General features: G+C 46.1%; 2 protein-coding genes across 6 annotated transcripts; one reads left to right on the top strand and one right to left on the bottom strand.

The window, feature by feature from the left end:
- Positions 1–29: 29 nt before the first annotated feature.
- LOC148887604 (uncharacterized) lies at positions 30–7,561 on the bottom strand. 5 transcript variants are annotated; one of them, XM_089014990.1, is made up of 21 exons: positions 7,516–7,561; positions 6,561–6,658; positions 5,900–6,037; positions 5,628–5,824; positions 5,518–5,544; positions 5,191–5,403; positions 4,048–4,113; positions 3,789–3,899; positions 3,386–3,451; positions 3,028–3,082; positions 2,670–2,710; positions 2,253–2,407; positions 1,989–2,177; positions 1,834–1,908; positions 1,560–1,730; positions 1,228–1,401; positions 1,055–1,139; positions 856–971; positions 451–618; positions 293–385; positions 30–182 (listed from the first exon to the last, which is right to left on the bottom strand). In XM_089014990.1, exons 3-21 carry the CDS (start codon positions 5,986–5,988, stop codon positions 66–68), a joined length of 2,208 nt encoding a protein of 735 aa, XP_088871116.1. In that variant the 5' UTR covers positions 5,989–6,037; positions 6,561–6,658; positions 7,516–7,561; the 3' UTR covers positions 30–65. The 5 variants fall into 5 exon arrangements, with proteins under 5 accessions (XP_088871116.1, XP_088871117.1, XP_088871119.1 ...); XM_089014991.1 differs by lacking the exon at positions 7,516–7,561 and adding an exon at positions 7,152–7,463; XM_089014993.1 differs by lacking the exon at positions 7,516–7,561 and adding an exon at positions 4,936–5,061 and having other exon boundaries at positions 6,561–6,565.
- On the top strand, positions 7,536–20,683 carry heatr1 (HEAT repeat containing 1). The gene is made up of 45 exons (XM_089014986.1): positions 7,536–7,639; positions 8,173–8,328; positions 8,407–8,623; positions 8,793–8,934; positions 9,009–9,110; positions 9,183–9,323; positions 9,555–9,766; positions 10,009–10,139; positions 10,223–10,295; positions 10,381–10,482; positions 10,635–10,752; positions 10,930–11,037; positions 11,118–11,216; positions 11,592–11,680; positions 11,771–11,982; positions 12,058–12,179; positions 12,261–12,458; positions 12,551–12,722; positions 12,806–12,954; positions 13,071–13,263; positions 13,343–13,515; positions 13,584–13,739; positions 13,808–14,047; positions 14,130–14,261; positions 14,393–14,496; positions 14,658–14,804; positions 14,882–15,000; positions 15,075–15,196; positions 15,292–15,420; positions 15,531–15,743; positions 16,384–16,513; positions 16,591–16,772; positions 16,862–16,926; positions 16,996–17,119; positions 17,184–17,324; positions 17,654–17,961; positions 18,039–18,189; positions 18,362–18,532; positions 18,693–18,827; positions 18,901–19,005; positions 19,091–19,253; positions 19,377–19,531; positions 19,875–20,033; positions 20,109–20,217; positions 20,314–20,683. The coding sequence occupies exons 2-45, from the start codon at positions 8,187–8,189 to the stop codon at positions 20,400–20,402; spliced, it is 6,444 nt and encodes a 2,147-aa protein (XP_088871112.1). The 5' UTR covers positions 7,536–7,639; positions 8,173–8,186; the 3' UTR covers positions 20,403–20,683.
- Positions 20,684–20,817: the final 134 nt, after the last annotated feature.

The raw sequence follows: 20,817 nt of genomic DNA, 5'->3' as shown, positions 1-20,817 counted from the left end.
ATAACCAAAACAGCACAACTTGACAAATAAAAGGACGATGTGAACAACATATGTCGTATATGTGTTTAGGCATCACGGGGGGATCCGTGCACTCTGAATCGATATAGGCAAGTGTAGTCTTGGTGGCCCCAGTTGGACAGCACCTGCACCTCAATGATTTGGAAGGCACGTTCATTCTCCTCCTGTAAAAAAAACAACCCAATTCCAATTTCACGGTCACTTGACTGCACCCGATAGAAAAAGGCCAAAATATCTTTCCCATATCAAAGGCAGGATTTTTTGGGGGACTCACAGTGACATGATAGGTCTGCAGCGCTTCTCCATCCTCTTGGTATGTGTACGAGCCCAGAAGCGTCCCTCGTTCCTGACCGGCGTCATCCAGACCCTGAAAGACAAAGTCAAACTCAAAATTCCGAGCCTCCATAGAACTTTGTACGCGATGAGGCTTACATAGACTCTGAAGTCTCTGGGGGCGCTTTGCAATGTGCCGCTGGGTGCCAAGGCTTTGGGGATGTGTTCCATGGAGAAGGCAGTGGGGAGGATGCTCATGGACAAGCGGATCACCAAGAATCCCGCGGAGCCTTGGAAGGCCCAGCAGTTCCCAGGATGAACGTTGGGCTGGAGGAACAAAAGAAAACTTAAGAAAAAAATCCAAACTGGATCCTTGAATATCATTTTCAATATTCAGCCATTTACCATAGTGTTAGGCTCATAGCATTACTGACTAAATCATTAAACACAATATCAACAATAAAATAATGATTATTTGTATCTACTGTATGTAGATTGGTAGTCATCCAATCACATTATTTTTTTAATTGTCCAACTGAGAACAAAAAAAAAACGGCGCATCACTTGAATGACGACTCTGGGAGACTGCGAGAAGTACCACAGAGGAAATCCAAACAAACTGAGTAGTGCAGCTTTGGTCTCATACGTCTCGGAACAGCGAGTGCTAACGATGCTGCCTCCTGTAAAATGACAATGATATAAAAATAAATAAATAAAAATAAAATAGATAAACATCACAATAAATTGCGAGTCCCTTTGTCACCTCCAGACTCCAACGCGTAGTCAGCAAGGCCGGTCTGGTCGTGGGAGAATAGACGCAGCGCGTTCTTCACCATCAGGTCTACATCCTGCGCGCATGCAACAAGCCATAAGATGATAGAATGGATAGACACAAATTAAATACTTTGGATATTTCTTCCGTTTTCACATCCTGACCTCTTTTGTTAGCGCCATCCCATCTGTGCCCCCGAGCACCTCCACACGGCGACGCTGCTCGAGATGATGGCTGACGTTGCGCAGGATGTTGCGCTCCAGTGACGCCTGCAGATCGTTCTCCAAAAGCAGAACACGAACTTCCTTGTGGACCTGAGCGGAGACCTGAGCTAAAATCTTAAGGAAGAGGAGAAGATGGATGAAAAAATGCTGAAAATGTATTTAGTGTTAAAAGTCTCTCAGTTCAATGTGTTCTTTTGTTCAAAGTAGGTCGCAAGAAATATAATTAGCTCATATTTGCCGACACAAATATGCCAAAATTGCAGTCGTCTCACAGTCTCCTGGTCCAATTGCTGACATCCCAAAAAAGCGTCCATATCCCGCCTGATATCCTTCAAAGCCGTCTCCAGACGTTCCACCTGTGCCAGTAAGGCATCATGGGATTGACGGTCCATCAAAATGCTGTGAGGTGCCATTTTATCGATGGCTTCTTGCCTCGATGTTTCCTAATGAAGTAAAACAAATTGCTGTAAACATTGCCAGTTTCATACCACGTTCTGGTTTGTGTGCTTAAGAAGAGGGGAAAGAAATAAGAGGGAGACAGGATACCTTGGCTGCCAAGTTCTGCAGATTCTCCTCCACAAGATCCAGACGAGCCATTTGACTCTGTCGCCAAAATAATTCCTGAAAAAAGGGAAACTACAACAGTAAAGGCAAAACATCGCCAAAAATATCCAAGAGGCTAAAGTTGAAAAAAAAAAAACCTGCTCCCTCTGCTTTCGGTTGTCATCCATTCGCCTTCTCAGCTGGTCCATTTGGTGTTCAACCATTCTGCCGAGGTGGAGTTTGCCACTGTGGACCCGCCGCCGCATCTCGTCGCCGGCTTCCACGCGCTTCCAAAGCAATGCCAGGTTGCGTTCCAAGCGAGCAAGGTCTGCTGTACTTGCAGGAGTCTGGCTTTTGAAACAAACCTGTCCCTCTAACTTCGAGCTATGAGTGCTAATCGGCTGCAGGAATTTCAACATCACCTCCTCCGAGTTCCCCAAAGCTCCATTTTCTGCTCGGCTCCCAGAAGTAGAAGCCAATTCATCGAGCGAGGACAGGGGAGGCGTCCTAAAGATAGAAGTCCTCCAGTCCAGGATCCTTACACTTGGTAGACCGTAGAGGCCAAACCAACACATACCTAAAAGAAAACACAAGATAATACAGGTAACATCCGACTTACGACTAAGTTCCCTTCCGAACAAACGGTCGTAAGTCGAAATGGTCGTAAGTCGAAATCCATGCGGTGCCAGGCGTAGAATTACATTATTAAAAATAGGGTCTGGCGGTCATGGTCGTAAGTACGTGTGGACGCAAGTTGAGCCGGTCGTAAGTCGGATGTTACCTGCACTTGAATTTTTTTTGCTTTGTCGAAAATGATGAGTGAGACGGACGGAACTTACTGAAGAGGATTGGGAGAAACAAGAAGAGCGCAAGAGGAAATCTGTAAGGGTAAAAATTTGATATATTTTTGAGTTCACAATGACAACAACATTTATACATTAATAAGCAATATTCAGGATCGTCGGGTATCAAATTTCAGGCTAGATGTGGCCAACCTAAGCAATTCAAGTGCATTTTTGACCATCAACGTCCCTTTGAGGGGAAACTACAACCACAAATTGGCCCAAGATGAAAATGGCATTGCCAACCTTGAATTCATATTAAAACAGGTGACTTCAGAATTAGCTCCACATTGAGTTATGTTTTTTTCTAGCTGCTATAAATGCTAAAAATCAATATTGGGCATTCTGTAATTACCGAGTTAGCAGAGAGCTGATCCACTTGAACACACCGCCGACATCGGATGACCGACCTAAAAACAAACATTGACAATATGAATGACAAAAAAATAGTCAGCTAATATTCATCTGAAATTAGAACAGAAGAGAAAACAAGCCGACTACCAAGATGGAAAGACGTTCTAGAACCTGCTAAGAAGAGGAGATCAACACCAAAAGGAGCTTGATTAAATGTCAGATAAGAAACATCAAAAATCAATGCACGCGTCTCGGCATCTAGGAAGAAAACATTAGCGACAGAAAGAGAACATCAACCTAACTCCCAGGACAAAATGTACTTTTGGTCAACGGTGGAGGTCGAGGGGGGGGGTCATGACCTGCAGTGTTAGAAGATGACATTTTCCTGGTCAGAGTCCACAACGTGGTGGAGGTCAGCCAACACACTGTGGAAATAAGGCTCCTTCATAATGAAGGCACAACTTTGCGCAAAGACACTTTGAGGTGCATCTCCACAATCTAATCTCTTCATTTAAACGTCATTATGCTTATTTGTGAGCCACAACGGACATACTGAGCGGACGTTTATTAACTTATTCACTGCCATTCACAAATTTATTTTTATTTACATCTGTGCTCGGGTAAAAAATAAAGTGCTGACCAGACCTTTTTCTGATGAAAGAAGAGAGTGTTAGGTTTCTAACGCTTTATCGGATATTTATGTAGTCCTAAAACTCAATATTCTCAATCTTCAATATTCAGCAGGAAAGGTGTCAAATAAACCTGCAAACACAGAGATGTTCCACAACATCCAGCAGAGCGCAGAGGCCCGAGCGGACCAAACCGAAGTGACGTGGATCTGCTCCGCATGCTGTTTCGCCTTACATTCTGTACCTGTCGATGTAGAGTAAGTACCAAGGATGTGGTTCGCCAATTTTGACGATACAGACCTAATATTCACCAATGTATTTATGACCAGGTTAAACTACATTTGGAATGTTCATTCGTGATGTGATCAATATGATGCGTGGTATCAACTCACATAAAGATCCGCCGGGGTGAAGCTCCCTCTGCGAACTGCTCATGTCTCCGCCGCGGTCCCTACGAGCTGCAACAACCACACAAAGCAAATGAAGTCAGAGGGATTTGCATTTCTCCACAGAAAAAGCCAAAGTCAAAGAGAGGTGCAGCCCATTTGTGTGAGAGGGGAGACGACATGTGAGTGGGATGTAACTCCTAAAAACAAGTGTCCAAAAAAAGTTGAGTTTGAACACATCACAGGGAATTAAATTCCGCTGATGGATCCTCGGCAGACACGTGAATAAGATTAATTATCATGTCTCAACGTCATTTTATTTTTGTATTAACTCATTCACTGCCATACTCGAATGTATTCGGGAATTGAAAAGCATGACGTGAAGCGCCATTCCCAAATCTGTTCGGGTTTTGGTTTTTCTTGTGGGAGCCGCTGATAAAGCGCCGACCAGACCTCTGGCAATGTTTTCCCTTCCACGAGGGGGCAGCATTCGCCTTTTGTCCATGTTGGCGCTTTGTTACAACGCTATATAAATCAATATGTATGCATTGTATTTTATACAGTCGCCCCAATTTTAAGCTCCTATAACTCCAGGCCCATATAATTTAGGAAATAACTTTTTTTTCTGATGAAAAAAGATAGTCTAAGGTTTTTTAAGTGGCATTGAATGTTTATGTAGTCCTAAAACTCAATATTTTGTGGGTCCCGCAATTTCAGTAACAATGACAAAAACCCTAGCATGGGAGTGGACACATTCTTGCACATCATCTGTTAAGTGAATGAGTTAAAACAACAAGAAAGTGGTGACAACAATCTACTAGTTCCTTAAAAGTTAAAGACAACCAGATCGACCACCCTGCAGATGTGGGGGAAGGAGACAAAAACAAAGCTTACGGGCATGGCCCCTATTTTTTTTGTCAACCTGACACATCTGCCAGGCACGCGCCAGTGCAAAATGGCAACTGGCCGCCGCCCACCTCGCACCAATCAGGAGCCAGTTCAACCACAGCTTCAGCACATCTGCAAGAACCACACACGGCTCAGTGGAGAACGGTTATCTCCGCAGTCGGAGAATCCTCAGCTGTGATGTCACAATCAGACACAAGAACGAAAATTGGAGTGTAAAAGATCGTTAGATTCCACCCTCACCTGTTCTGTTTCGCCGTATTCGGTCACTGGAGTAAAAGGCGGATGTTTCCGATTTGGGTGATTGCAACGCCGTGTACTCCCTCCTGCCGCATTCGCAATCTTTGCAGGAGACCAGAGTCAGCATCTGGACCCGGTGTTTGGGACAGCGGGCGTCGGAGCCGATTAAAGTGCTGTTAGCCACCATGCTGCTCTGCTCCTCCATAATGGTGCTTTCTACAAAACATCCAAATATGTGTAGAAGCTAACATGCAATGTGACAAAAACTCGCTGCATTTTGGTCGAGGGATTTTGAAAACAGCCAAAGTCCAATTGGAGGGTGTCACCAACCTCTGGGATCAAGGTTGCGGTCCAGACCTAGAGCAGCACCAAAGCAAGATCATTGCATCATCATCTACCAGATGAACCAGTGATACGATGCTCTCGGGTTTATTCCTTACCCCAGAAGTTATCAACCATCGTGCTCTCCTGGATGGAAGCCTCGTGGAGGGAAGACTCATCCAACAATGATGAGAGCAACGAGGCATCGGAAGCGTCGCTGTGGAGCGACTGGTTGGAGGATTTACGAGGTGTGTGACCGAGTAGCGACTCTGAGCAGGATGTGGAGTGTTGCAGAGAACGGCGGGATTTCAACATCCTGAAGGAAGAATACAAGGAGCCAGTGAGGGCGAGAAGATGAAACAGGCAAAAAGGCAAGTCGAGTGACGTCTACCTCGTGTTTCTCCAGCCGTTTCCCTCCATGTTGAGGGAGTTGCTGCTCTGCGTGTGACCGTGGTCCAGACGTAAGCTGCGCCTGGACATGGTGGAGGACTCGCCGTCTGAGTCGGATGCTGCGGACCAGTAACTCGAGCTGAGTAAGCAAAGAAAAAAAAACATTTCAAGTACGGTTGTCAAAATAAAAGACAGATTGTAATGTATTATTAGTTTTTCTACATCACTTTAGCAACACATGGCGTGACAGTTCTTCCACAGTGGAGGAGAATAAAAAATGGTGAGTGGTATGTTGAACAAGAAAATAGAATACAACCTCGCCATTAGATTACCGGTCAGTAGATCACTTGTTGCACCTTTAACATTAGCTACGTGACATAAGTAACATGAGAGCCAGGCACACTGACCTATATAGCGAGTCCACTAACAACACAATAAACTTGAGCATACACACACACATGTCTGCCCAGCCCCAGCTCTGTAGATGCTCGTCTTTGTCAGCCACAATCATTGCCTGTCAAGCAGACGTCAAGCGCCTCATCTTTCTCACAACAAACGAAACTTTCTGGCAGAGCCTCAGGTCAGTGAGCTGCTAATGCCGTGCCTCCTTCCCACACAGATAACCTGAACCGCGTTTCAGAAAGCTCTACAAGAAGACTTACCACCAGCCGCCGTTTGACTCTGTCCACCTGCAGCAGATCCGCTACATTGAAGTGCTAAATGCCACTCAGTCTCTTTGGATTAGACAGCAGACTGCACACTTAAATAGAAGAGGGATAAGGCGGAGGTCTTTTTGGTGGTGCTACAGAAGAAAATGGCATCAGAAAATCACAAAGTACAGGGAAAATATCATAGTGTACACTCCTCTCAAAATCTGAGGAATATGGGATTTCCTAGTTAAATTTCGGGATTACATTAATATAGAAAATCCATCCTAGAAACCAAATATGGGTAACTTTTGCGAGTAGTTAAAACGCCGCTGAATTTACGATAGAAAAAACTTTAGATGTTTAAAAATTGGGAAAAACAAGACACTTTCACACGTGTTTCCGGGGTCTTTAAATTTAAATGGCAACATTCAGCCAATCACATCGAAGTATTGGATATGACGCCCCAAAAGCACCAATCACATTACGTGGTGGGCGGAGCCCAGCTAAAATTGAACAGTGTAGTTTTGTTACCCGTTAGCATTATTCGTTAGCTTTGTAAAACGACTTAATGAATACGAAAGAAGACAAGAGAAAACAACCGACCAAGTGGACGATACAATGTCAAGAATCAGGCGAAAACCATGGATGGATACGACAATTAAAATCAGATTATCTATTAAAATTCTTGAGAATTCGAAACAATTACCAAATTTCACTGTAAAAAAACAAACAAATCTTAGCTTGCCTTCTTCTTTCTGGTTTTTATAATCTCCAAAAATAAGCTAGCGCCTCGGTGTGGTACACGTGATAAGTGCCTCAAATAAGCGTGTGCCACAAGATGTAATATTGTAGAAAAAAACAGAGCACGATATCAAACGCGTGACTTTCATTAGAAAATTTAGTTTATGTAGCATAATTTTGATGAGGTTTCTCATCATATGAAGAAAATTTGAACATTTGAAGTTACCATGACGGAAGAGGATGTGAGCGATGAGGATCCTCATGCGTACACGGATGTCACCCGGAAGTAAAACTATCCGGCACGCCGTGACCCCAACCTTTTCGCACATGTTAAGGAAGACAAAATACAGGTTTGTCTATACGTTTTTATGAAAGCAAATAAAGTGTGTGTGTGCATTATAAAACGCTTTTTGACCTTGCTTGTGTTCGTGGTACAGTAATTTGATGTGCTAACCTACTCTGATCAATTTTCGCCACGTCTGCTTGCAAAATACAGTACAATATTTTTTTCCGCGAATCATAATCAGAATCAGAATACCTTTATTCGTCCCGCAATGGGGAAATTTGCAGTCCACAGCAGCAATTGAAGAGGGTTGGGGTGGGAGTGAAAGGATAGAAAACAAGATATTCTAAGCATAACAAAATAAAAATGTCAACTGTATACTGTGCAAATGTAGATGTGCAAAAACCGTTCTATAAACAAGACTGTACATAGTGCAGAATCAAGAAATGCATTTAGATATAAGAACGCAACATTACTCATATTTTGCGTCCATTTGCTTATTGTATTTGCTATTTGGACACTTTCATAACATAACAAGAAGCATATTTTAATTCATTGCCTACACTCGCTCATCTGATCTAGATTCGATTTATGTTACAGGTTTAGAATCCATCATGACGTCTTTAGCCTACCAACTGAAACGATTGGCGCTTCCTCAGAATGACCCAAATTTACTGTCATCGAAAGATGTTCGGTCATTTCTTTTTGATCCCAAAGAGGCGGCGACCCTCGACAGAAGCACATTCCATGCTCTTGGTGAGTCTCTCCTTCTCCCCTTTTGCCCATCCATCCTTTTTCATCTTCTGTAACCTTCCAAACGTTGCCTCTATGCAGGCTGTACGGGCCTGGAGGAGCTCCTGGAGATTGAACCAGCCTTTGGGGAGTTCCAGGACACTCTCTTCAGCCAGGCATCGCTAACGTTGGAGCGTAGCGTCCAGTCCAAAGAGGTCAACAAGAAGCTAGACGCCGACATCTCTTTATTCCTCACCCGCATCTCCCCGTACTTCCTCCTCAAGCCGGCACACAAATGCATCGAATGGCTGGTACACCGGTACGTCATTGCTTGCACGTTCAAATTCAACTCCAACCTAATCGTGATGAGTTACATTTTATTATTTTCTTTTTTTTCAACACTTTAACCACATTCCGCATATTAACACATACCTCTTACTGACAAGAAAAGGGAGACCATCACTTGCTCCTTTCTTGTGTGTGTGCAGCTTCCATGTTCATCTGTACAACGTAGACAGCCTGATGGCTTGCGCGCTGCCTTATCACCACACCAACACGTTTGTCAGAGTGGTTCAGCTCCTCAGGATCAAGGACGCCACACACCGTTGGAATTGGTTGCAGGCCCTGCAGGTTCTATGAGATGATGTCTACCAACAAAAATTCATGATTCAGGTTGCTGAATGTTTAAGTGTTTGATTGTTTAGAAACCGGGTGTGCCGCTGGCCAAAGGGTGTCTGATCACCCACTGCTTCTCGGACCTGGGCTTCATGGATTTTATTTGTAACATCGTCACAACGTCTATTAAGGTAACCACACATTACATATGTTGATATTTAAATGGCTGCAACGTCTCATATAATTTTGTTGATTTCTATCAGGCTTTTTCCGGACATACCGAAAGTTTCTCCCAGCTGCGAGTGGTTTTCTCTTTCTACGCCTCCACCATCGTGTCAGCTCTGGATGCCGTTGACAAAGTGTCAGACACCATCATTTCCAAACTGCTCCCATATGTGCAAATGGTACAGATTGATTAACGTTGATATGCTTTTATCATGTCAAACGTGCGGATGGGCCTTAAACGTACAATCAAATAAAATGACTCATTTTGACATTGGACTACCTTCAATAAATCCCAAAAGAAACGTCAGTAACTTGCACATTTTATTAATTTTTTATTGCACACAGCCAGCACGGTGAAGTGAAGTATATTATAAAACAACATGACATTCTATCCTATTGCTGCCTTTCAGGGCCTGAAGTCCAATCTGGCTGACTACAAGGCAGCGACCTACATGATTGTGTGCCAAATGGCGGTAAAAGTCCCACTGGAGGCGAGTCTGATCAACACGCTGGCGATGCACATCAGCAAGTCCATGCTCAAGGAGCCTGTGTTGACCAAAGAAGGGCTGGGCTGCCTCATCGTGCTGCTGCAGAGCCAGAAGGATGGCTCGGCTGGGTCCAGGTAAGATGGAGCAACTAGAACCAAGGAGCATAATGTAACAGCGAAAAAAATTCTAATCTGCAAAAACATGTAGCCAAAATGGAACTGTATAGTGCCACTTAGCAGTTTTTTTGACAACGATACTAGTGCAGCGTGTTCTACCGGAAACAAATTCCTTGTGTGTCCTACATACTTGGCAATAAAGATGATTCTGATTCTGATTCTGATGTAACAAGTGTACAAATACTTGTCTATGTGCTCAGATTCTGCAGCCACGTGTGTTCCATGCCCACGTTGGCATCCACGCTTCAGCTCATGGCCGCCACGCACGACGTCAGCCCTCTGCTACGCTACCTGCTGCCTCACCTTGTCCACGCCGTCTTTGGCAGCTCAGGTTGAAAATGGAACCCATACAAAGCCTTAAATATCAAATATGGATGGTTTGATCAGTCCGGCGTGTTTTTTTTTCTTTGATAGATGACACCCGCGTGTTGGAGTCACTCCTGGAATCTGTCCCCCTGACCAAAGGCCTGGATGAACACATGGCTCGGTAAACATATTTTGACCCTTTGGGAGGTTTCAAAAACGGACCGCATCCACCGTTCAGTAGAATGATGGTTCTGTTTGCCGCGCAGTTGGCTTCTAGATGATTACCTGAGTCAAGCGGAGCTCACAGAGGACGACCTCGACATCCTCAACCAACGTCTGCAGCCCCTGGTGCGACTTTTCGAGTCTAAGTGAGTGCAAAGCGGTACCTGACGCGTCCATAATATGACGTTGGATTCCTCCCACAATCCTTAAAAACGTATTAACGGAAGACCCGAAATTGAACAATATTGACTTTAAAGTCCAACTCGGGGTGCTTAAAGTTGCTTTCATTGTGCCTCAGATACTTCACAGCGCTGGACGGCGTCCTCTCGGGTCACGTGCACGACGTCGGCAACTCGGAGCAGAAACGCCTCTTCCATCATTTCCTCTCCCTGTCCATGAGCAGCGGAAAATTCCAGGTGTGATGACGATGGTGATGAGACTAAATTAAAAGCAGGAACTTACATTTTTTGATATCAGAAAAATGGATGGTGACTAGAGATATCAATAGCATTGCCATATTTAACTCATATCAAAATACATTTTCATTATCTAATGAAGTATTTTGATGTATTTTGTGAATTTGTGACAATCAGATTTTGGGCGACTCGGACACGTCGCTGCTGCTCAGCCTGAAGCACCCGCAGTCGTCGCTACGAGTCTCGGCTCTGGAGCACCTGAGGACCCTTGTTGCATCCGGGCAGGTGTGGATGGCGACCATGCGGCATCTTCATGTGTTCTAATGGTGGCTGGCTATGTTCTGACTTATGTTTCCTACCCATAGCTTGAAAATTTGGACCAGGATTTCCTGAAAGATGCCGTCTTGGAGTGCTTGAAGGATGATGTGATGGAGGTTGTCAGTGGGGCTCTTCAAACCTTGGAGGTAAGAGACATTTTTCTATAGCAGGAAAAAATGGGAAATAACTTTTAAAATATATATATTTTTGCACTGTTGACAAGTTTAGCATTTTAAGGACCGGGATAAAAACAAACAAAGGATTAAAAAAGTATAACGCACCATCTGGGCTTCAAATTATTATTTTATTGCCGCATGACCGGATGAGCGTTTTGACGCACATCCAGAAAATATCTTTTGTTCAGCCTTTCGGCACGGCCCAAAGCATCATAGTTTTGGACACCGGCTCCAAAAGAAGACGAATAAATTAGGCGTCGTGAATCAATTATGTAAGGATTTATTTTGTTGAGTGAGGGAATTAAATATGACATAAGGATCTGAAGTTTTGTGGTTGTTTTGCAGATGTTATTTGATGTTTTGGACGCTGAGGTTGTCGTGTCCAATTTGGTGTCCCTCCTTCAAAGAATTGATCAACCCGAGCCAGACAGCTGGTCAGAACTTGTTTTTTTTAATTAGTCTGTATTTTTCCAACAAACGTGTGGAAATGAACAGAAAAATTGATTAATTTGTTTACCCACCAGGCTGCCAGTTTTAACAGAAACGATGCGTTTACTGACTGATTCCCGGCTCGGTAAAGGGAGTGACGAGCAGGTGGAGAAGATTTTCTGGGGCCTGCTGCCCTTCGTGGTGGTCACCACTGCTCATCCCAGCTCCGCCCAGCTCTGCCTCACGCGCAGCGTCGCCCGCTGCGCAGTCGTCGCTCGGCATCCGCTCACCATCACCTGGGCAGAAGGTTGCAGCCCGACATCTTGATCTTTTTTTCCTGATCACCGCCTTGTAGCTGAAAATGTTTCTTCTGTCCACACAGAACTGGACAAAGTGATAAAGCACAGCTCTCAAGCACAAAGGGTCGCTTTTGCCAACAAGCGTCTGGTCTCCACATTGAACAAGAACCTCGCCAAGATGGAGCACTTGGACAAACGCAACACTGTAAGTTCCTTTTTGCCGCATATTCCGAAATATATTAAGGAGTGCCCACGATGAATTTGCAATTCCCGCTTTATTCATCAGCTGGAGAAGTTTGGAGCGCTCGGGGAGCAACACTGTGGCGCCGGTGTCAGAGGTTCTGCTTTCTTCATGCTGATGACGGAGACCCTCATCCTGGGATTGGAGCAACTGGGCGAAACGGAGCACCTACTCACCGCACGGCGCATCTTCAATGTTCTGGAAGCTCCGTTGCTGGAATTCATCAAGTTCAATGACGCCCAGGTAGCCCTCGGTCCAAAAAAAAGCACAGAAACAATAGTAGAATTTTAGCAACTCTACCACATGTGACATCAACGCTACCTCTTGTGGAACAGGAAGACCCGCCTTCTGTAGTCACCGCGTCCTTCAGTGAGGCGCTTTCCTTATACTTGAGGAAATGTGAGAAGCAGCCCGACAGGCGGCACGAACGACAGTCCAACCAGGTGATAATGAGCCTCCTCCGAGACTTCATCTCCTCTCTCAGGTGTAGCGACAACGATTTTCAAGGTGATTTTAAAGACTTTAATCCACCTTCTATTTTTTTCTGTATCCCCAGCCTTAATGTCTTGAGTGTTTTTTTTCTTTGCCAGCTGCCGTGTGGTGGAACCCGGAGAAGCTGGACACCAACACTTGCTGCTACTTGGGGCTCATCTCCCGCCTCTTCGCCGTCGTCACCAGCGGCGCCGGCGAGGGGCCAACGGCCGACGGCTTTCGAGAGCTCATGAAGCTCCTTGTTAAGGTTTCATTTTTACACATTTGACATTGAGTTCTTTAAATAAGTCATTTTCCAACCATTCCTGGGTACCATTTGTTACTTCCTGTGAATTAATCGCAAACTTTGGACATTCTTTGCAGGTTCACCTAAGCGACGCAGCGGCGCTCTTCAAGTTCCTCTGCATGCTGTGGGGATACGCCGACAACCGCGGGGACCAGTTGGGTGTCAAGGTCGGTGTCGTCCTGCAGACCCAAGCGCTCTACATGGCTGGCGCTTTGCTGAACGCCCAACCCGCCACGACGCTGGCGCAGCTTGCCGGAGCCAATTCGCCCGGTAAATAAATTCCCGCGTTGAATACAAGTCACATTTTTTGGTCAGGTCAAAAGACGTGAAAATTTTCTTTTGTCTTAAGTGGTTCCGGCTTTGCTTTGCTGTCTGACGTCACCCATCCGGGAAATCCGAAGGGCTTCAATCAGCGCCTTGCAGAGCTTGTCCGTCGCAACCACCACGCCCTTCGACCCGATCATAGGAAACCTTTTGAACACATCAGAGGAAATTGTCGCCGATCCGTCGTACTTGAGCACGGTGCGTTTACTCTCTTGCTGTCGCTGTACACTTCTTTCCTGTCTTATAACGTGAATGTTACCCTGCAGGCTCTCGGTGCTTTTCATGACACGTGCGAGTCCTCAAAAAGAAAGACGGCGCTGCAGAGGGCGTTAATGCAGCTGCTGCTGAGCATTCAGGATCCTTGCTGCCCGTCTTATACCGCCTCCTGCTTGCTGAGGGCGCTGAACGGCGTCAACGGGCCGGTGAGTACGCCTCCGCCGTACCTCAACTTCCACCAACGGACACTCACAGCTTAGTGCGATCTCCGCAGCCTATCCTTTCCGCTCTGCTGCCCCTGCTGGATCGGCTCCTCCACAGTGACCCCGACATGTCCGCCATGCTGCTGGACGAGTGTCAACTTTTACAACTCGTCCTCGGCAAGTACAACGAAGCGGCGGGCCCGCTCCTGGCTGCCGACCGCAATTGTCTAGACTTGTTCCTGAAAGCCATGAAGACCTCCACAACGGCAATATCGGGGATCCCCAGCTGTCAGATCATGGCTCTGGAACAGGTCAGGGTTTTATTTTGGAAAATTATTCTCTAGGTTAGGCTCCAAAAAGATGGATGTAAACTTCGCCCAACTCATCCCACAGATCCAAAAGCCATTTTTCAACGCCTTGGGAGACGAGAAGGTCCAGCAGAAGCTGCTCACGGTCATGTTTGATCTGCTGGTGGAAAGCAAAAGTCCGATCCTCGCCAACGCCGTCGCCAGTGCCTTTAAAGCGGTGAGCGCGCGCTCGTCGTCTTGTCTTTCAAATTAAAAGCTGGCGTTAGGCATCCAAATAGATGTTGTTAGAAAAATATGTTGACGATCAAATTTTATAACCCGCATTATCTTTGTTTTTATTGTTTACAGATCGCGGTGGATTCTCAGTTGGTGGCTAACGAGCTAGCGCCGCCGGAGAAAGCCAAAGTCGCCGTGACGGTTCAGCAAACCCGCCGGAGCAGAATGATGCAAAGGTGGAGTTTAGTTGAAGTGGGAAGTCCTTTGAGAAAAGTGCTATGTTGTGGCAGTGTATTGAAAACAAGACTTTGCTTTAACATGCCATAGATGGGCTAACAAAACTAGCATTTTGGTGCATATTCCATGACATTTCCTTTGCCCCTCATCCCGCCCTTAGGAAAAATGACGAGACTAGTGACATCTCTCCAGACGGGTCCACTGTTTCTTGGCGAAGAGTCACTCTGATCCTGGAGCTTCTGCAGCACAAGAAGAAGTTGAAGCGAACTCAGGCCTTGGTGCCGGTTCTCTTCTCGCTGCTTGCCAGGTAACCCCCAAAAGACTCTGTAACAGTTAGCGCGTTGCTAATGCTACTTGATTTCTATCGCGGGGTGTGTTCCTCAGGAGCCTGGAGGCAATTTCTGTGCAACAGCCTAACATCGAGTACACCAAGCAGCTTCTGCTCAGCTGCCTGCTCAACGTCTGCAACAAAATAGCGACAGATGGAGAAACTAATCTGGCAGGTGGGTCCGTACGCGGGCGCAGTTCTTTACGGTCATGTGTCTTGGTTTTAGGTTATCTATTTTTGTTCATCCAGATGTCCTGGATGAAGACAAGTTCAGCGTGGAGCTGGTGGTCCAATGCATCCGAGCCACGCAGGTGCCGCAGACTCATCATCATGGTCTGTTGCTGCTGGGCGCGGTCGCCAACATCTACCCTGTGAGTATTTTTGGAATTAATTAATTTATTTTGGATGTTCTTGTTCTAAAAAAAAACCCAAACAAACGTGCATTTTTTGGTTTTGTTCATCACAGGAAAAAGTTCTGCACAACATCATGCCCATCTTCACCTTCATGGGCGCGAACATCATGCGTCTTGACAACGCCTACAGCTTTCGAGTCATCGACAAAACGGTTCAGATGGTCATCCCGGCTCTGATCCAGGTCTGACAAATTAAATTTAGCTTTACCCTGTTGGGATCCAAATTTAAAAACAAACCACTTCCAAGTTTTGTGCTGATTCTGGTTAGTAAGAGTCGATTCTGCCTCTGCAGGCCCGCGGCCAATCGGACAGCAGCGTCAACGCGGTGGTGACAAGGATCGTGCACGTCTTTGTCGACGCGCTGCCTCATGTGCCCGAACACAGGCGCTTGCCGATCCTCGCCCAGCTGGTCACCACGCTCGGCCCGGCGCGCTTCCTTTGGGTCCTGATGCTCCTCCTGTTCAAGCTTCACACCACACATGCATCCAGCACAGAAAGCGAGAAGGTAAGGAATTTTGATCAATACAAACGTTCCCCAATTTACGAACGAGATACAGGTAACATCCGAGTTCCGTTCCGACCAAACGGTCCTAAGTCGAAATACATTCAAAATGTTGAATAGAGGCTAAATGACTCGCAAATTCCCCCCTCTGGTGCCGTCACACAGTCGATTGCTGTGCGAGAGTGAGATGATGGCTGGCTGGCAAAAATTGTCATACACGTTGCCGGCCTGCTAGCGCGTTTCGGTGCCAGGCGTAGAATTAAAATTTTAAAAATAGGGTCTGGAGGTCGTGGTCCTAAGTTGAGCTGGTCGTAAGTTGGATGTTACCTGTACGTTCCGAACGGTCGTTCTTCAGGTGAATTTGTTCGTAAGTTGCTTCAGTGCTATATTTTGTATTGAACGTAACCATCCCTGTTACTGAGTGCTAACGTTTTCCTTCCGTGGCTTTTGTACACAGACCTGTTAGCTAGTGCTAACGTGTTGCTGCTGTGTTACTGCCGTGTCTTAGCGACTTTTACCGCCATGTTTTTTTTAACGGCTTTTTTTTATAAACATGGCTTATAGACAGGCGCGGTTTATATATGTTTTTTTCCACAAAAATATACTGTGTGAGGCTTATAATCAGGATGTTCTGTATTCTTAGGGAGCGGCGCTGGAACGAGACGTGGACTTCTGGATCTCCGTCTGTTGCCACTTTGAGGTGGCCGAGCAGTTCACGTCGCTCATCAACATCCTGAAATTCCTCATCAAGCTGCCCGATGACAAAGAGGACGGTGAGTGAATGCCGAGAAGGTTTTCGCAAGTTCGTTTTTGAGTCAATCTCTGCAATTTTGGTGACATTTTTATGCAGCATCGCCGACCACGCCTGTCGTAACCCGGCGAGGAGCCGTCAAGAAGAAAGAAGAGAAGGAGGAGGTGGCGGAGCTGATCTTCAACGTGGAGGCCCACAGCGGCAAGGAGTTGAGACATTTCAAATTCCTCTCGGTTTCCTTCATGGCTCAGCTACTCGGCTCGACCAGTTTCATCGGGAAGGTGAGTGGCGTCTAATTGTCTCAAAATATTTTGTTCTCCAAATAGGTCCTTATGCATTTACCATGATTTTTTTTGTCTCTTTATTCCAGGTAGCGGAGACTCAAGACGTCATTGATGACACCCAGGCAGAGTCCCTCCAGCAGCTGCAGCAGCAGTGAGTTTGCTTCACATTAAATGATAACCCAGAAAAAAAGCTAAAAAAAAAAAATATCCTTTTGTCCAGACTACTTGAGGACAACCTGTGTTACATTCAATCTGTCGCTCGCTGTGTGGAGGAGAACGCCGACAAGCCCATCGCCAAATTTTGGAGAGTTCTTCTCAATAAATCCTACGACGTTTTAGATAAGGTGAGGCTTTTCGTTGTCTGTTTTCAACTTTTTGTATTCACGTACTAAACACATTTGCTTGTAGTTGAACGCTTTGCTGCCCACGGAGACTTTCATCACGGTGATGAGGGGGCTGATGGGAAACAAGCTGCCGTCAGTGAGGAGGAAAGCCATGGAGCTTCTCAACAACAAGCTGCAGCATAAGACGCAGTGGACAGAACAACAGGTATCGTAGGGAGAGGAAAATAACGAATAAAATACACTCTCGATAGTCACTGATTCCCATATTATTCCCTTATATGGAAATTTATGATAGCGCGTGTGCTGTATGAACGTGTAACTACATCACTGGCAAGAAAAAAAAATATATCAAGCATGAAAGTACACAATTTTGCGTGGATTGTAATTCCATGTTCTGGATATCGGAATTTCCGTTGTAGGGAATCAGTCTTTGCGATCATTTAAAAAAAAAAATACATTTTTTTCCATATTAAGGAATTTCCATTTGACAAAATTCCTTCTGAGAAAATAACTTCCTGTATGTTTCCGCTGCAGGTCAGCGTCCTCTTACAGCTCATCGGGGAACTCCTCGCCATCGTGGGCACGCCGCGCGGGAAGACAATGACAGAGAATGCGGCGGCGACTGAGCAGGCCGTCAACAGGCAGACGGCGCTTTATAGTCTCAAGCTGCTCTGCCGCCTCTTCGGCACGGCTCATCAGAACTCTTTCATGCCCGTCCTGCTGCGCACGGTGGACATTGTCACGTCGCCTCTAGAAGACAAGAACGTCATGGCTAGCGCACTGCTGTGCGTCGCCGAGGTGGTCAGCGCCCTCAAAGCTCTCACCATCCCGCAACTGCCGAGGTTTGGGTCCAACGCCGCAGAAGGCAGTTCTGTATGTTGCTAAAATGGCGGCATAAAATCATGTGGCCCGCTCGCAGGTTGATGCCGGCCGTGCTGAACGTGCTCAGCGGCAGGAAGGATCTGCTGAGCACTGAGATTTACTTACTGAGCGCCGTCACCACCCTGCAGCGCATCGCCGAGACGCTGGCGCACTTCATCAGCCCTTACCTGCAGGATACCACCTTGCAGGTTTGTCAAGTCAGGCTTTCCCGACCGTGATTGAAGCAAAAGAAACCCATAATTACGATTGGGATGTGTGTGATAGCATTTTATTATTATTATTTTTATCAAACTGATTTCACTTCCTGTTTGTCATAATAGCACCTTACTGGTTTCCTCAAACAATTCAAATCCCTTCCAGGTGTGTTGGCTGATGCGTCACCTGGAGAAATCTTTGTCGTCCTCGTCTGCCAGCAATCAGCTGTCCCTGGGCCTGGCCTCTCTCAGGAGCTCCCTGGCCATCACGCTGCCCCCCAGGGTCCTCCTGCCAGTTCTGACCAAGTGCTACACGGTCATGGTGGTCGACAAGAAGGTGAGCGAGAACATACGACGTGTGTAAATACCTTGAGCGGGTGGCCGGTTCCTGTGATGTGTCGTCGCGCCCGCCATGTTGGATGTGGCAGGCTTGTTCCTCCAGAAAGAGCCGAAGCTACGCGAAGCAGTTACTGACCAAAGTCCTTCTTCTCCCTCAGGATCAACTGGGGGCGCTGATGACCATCCTCGAGGAGCACATGCGCCACATTGAGCGAGAGCAGCTCAGCTTCCACCAATCGGAGCTCACCGGCTTCTTCCTCGCTGCCCTGGATTTCCGAGCCCAATACTGCCAGGTAGTGTTTTGGTCATCTTGCTGCCCGCCGACTTTCTGTGGGACCTTTTCTGATGTTTTTTGTCTTGGTGCAGGACGACCTGGTGACGGCCGCTCGGATCGAGGGCAGCATCATCGATTGTCTGCTGGTCATGGTGATGAAACTGTCCGAGGTCACGTTCAGGCCGTTCTTCTTCAAGGTGACGCCAGCGCATTGACATTTTTCATCTTGAAGAACTTTGACTTGCAATACTGGCCAGATGAAGATTTTCCTTTTTTCCTCAGTTGTTCGACTGGAGTAAATCGGGCCCGAAAGAGCGTCTGCTGACATTCTACCGACTGTCCGACTGCATTGCCGAGCGCCTCAAAGGTCTCTTTGTGCTGTTTGCCGGAAACTTGGTCAAACCCTTCGCAGACCTCCTCCAGCAGACCAACATCTCCAAGACGGGTGACTCTTGCCTCTTTTTTTAACCCCAATATTCTTTTTTTTTTCGTAGCTGTTTATGCACTCGTAATTTCCTAAACACCCGAAAAACTTTTAAACTCATCAGTTTTGTTCTACATTGTCCAGAGGAGCCATTGTTCGATTCCAAGAACAGCGTAGAGAAGAGCCAGGTGCTACTTTGCAGCATACTGGACTGCCTGCGCAAAATCTTCTCGTACGACACGCAGCGTTTCCTCAGCAAGGAGCGCGCCGACACCCTCCTGATGCCCCTCGTTGACCAGGTGAGCGATATGACAGGACGCATCTGGGTCACGCCTTTGCTCGTTGACGCATTTTGACTACCACTGCCGTAAGTCTATTACGATTAGCGCATATTGCTACGTGATCCGCACCACATATGACACGTGTTAAAATAGCTAAAGAAACAAATTTCGTGAAACATGAATTGAAAGTGTTCCTTTTCCTTTTTAACTTTGTCGTCTGCCATCTTGCTTTACCGATCTCTCGCCATTGCATTGTGCGCCATCGATTTTAGAATTTGGCCCCCTTTTTTATTTCCCAGATGCATCCTTGAGGATGCTTAGCGGACACTTTTAAAATGTTGCATATGTGTGCCTGTGTCAGCTGGAGAATAGGCTTGGTAGCGATGAAGACTACCAACAGAGGATGACCAAACATCTTATCCCGTGCGTGGGTCAGTTTGCCGTGTCGATGGCGGACGACGCCCAGTGGAAAAGCCTCAACTACAACATCTTGCTCAAGAGCAAACATGACGACGCCAAGGTGACAGCTCTCAGTTGCCTTTAGCGAGCCTCAAAACTGGAATTCGGTTCTATGTTCCTCGTCTTTCCTCCTCAGGTACGCTTCTCCTCGCTGCTAACGCTAATGGAGCTGGCGGCCAAGCTGAAGGAGAACTACATGGTGCTACTTCCAGAGACCATCCCCTTCCTGGCTGAACTCATGGAGGGTCAGTACAATCTCCAAATAATATTAAAAAAAGCATAACCAAAGTAAATTTGGAGTGAGTCGCGTGTGAATTAATTTTCTTCCGTTTGTGTTCCAGACGAATGTGAGGAGGTGGAACATCAAGTTCAGAAGGTGATAAAGGAGATGGAGGACGTCCTTGGGGAACCGTTGCAGAACTACTTCTAACACACGCGCCATTTTTGAGGGTCAATAATGTCACGACCTTAACAAAGTCACGTCCGTCGTGAAAACGGAGCATAATAATCACACGGTTGAATTGATTTGAAGTGGACGGCAATTTGCAGCAATTTTATATTTTCATCATCTTTTTTTGGGAGCAAATAGTAAGTAACCACGATGTCAAAATGATGTAATTGCCGCTCTCTCGGCAAGCTTGAATATTATGTTGCTTGCATGTGCATACTTGTTTTATTATTATTATTTTTTAAATAAATAGAATCGCAACACTTTGGCGGTGTATGTCTCAAAGGCACTTTTGGGTGACTTTTTTTCCTATTATTTTCGTAACATTTGAGTTGTTTATTTGTAATCTTTTTCCCATTAGATCTGTGTATTATACTGCCCGCTGGTGGCTGAGGCG

Source organism: Hippocampus bargibanti, linkage group LG15 (genome assembly GCF_051943395.1).
Source record: "Hippocampus bargibanti isolate YZ-2025 linkage group LG15, ASM5194339v1, whole genome shotgun sequence".
Lineage (NCBI taxonomy): Eukaryota > Metazoa > Chordata > Actinopteri > Syngnathiformes > Syngnathidae > Hippocampus > Hippocampus bargibanti.
Note: the sequence above shows the minus strand (reverse complement) of the source record. Positions and strands in the feature narration are given on the sequence as shown.

Coding starts and splice junctions, on each gene's coding strand:
- LOC148887604 (XM_089014993.1), bottom strand. CDS start 5,988: ATGTCCAGGCGCAGCTTACGTCTGGACCACGGTCACACGCAGAGCAGC. Junction 5,825..5,899: donor AACGGCTGGAGAAACACGAG/GTAGACGTCACT, acceptor TTCTTCCTTCAG/GATGTTGAAATCCCGCCGTT. Junction 386..450: donor CCAGAGACTTCAGAGTCTAT/GTAAGCCTCATC, acceptor TTTGTCTTTCAG/GGTCTGGATGACGCCGGTCA.
- heatr1 (XM_089014986.1), top strand. CDS start 8,187: ATGACGTCTTTAGCCTACCAACTGAAACGATTGGCGCTTCCTCAGAAT. Junction 18,533..18,692: donor TCATGGTGGTCGACAAGAAG/GTGAGCGAGAAC, acceptor CTTCTCCCTCAG/GATCAACTGGGGGCGCTGAT. Junction 19,254..19,376: donor GACCAACATCTCCAAGACGG/GTGACTCTTGCC, acceptor TACATTGTCCAG/AGGAGCCATTGTTCGATTCC.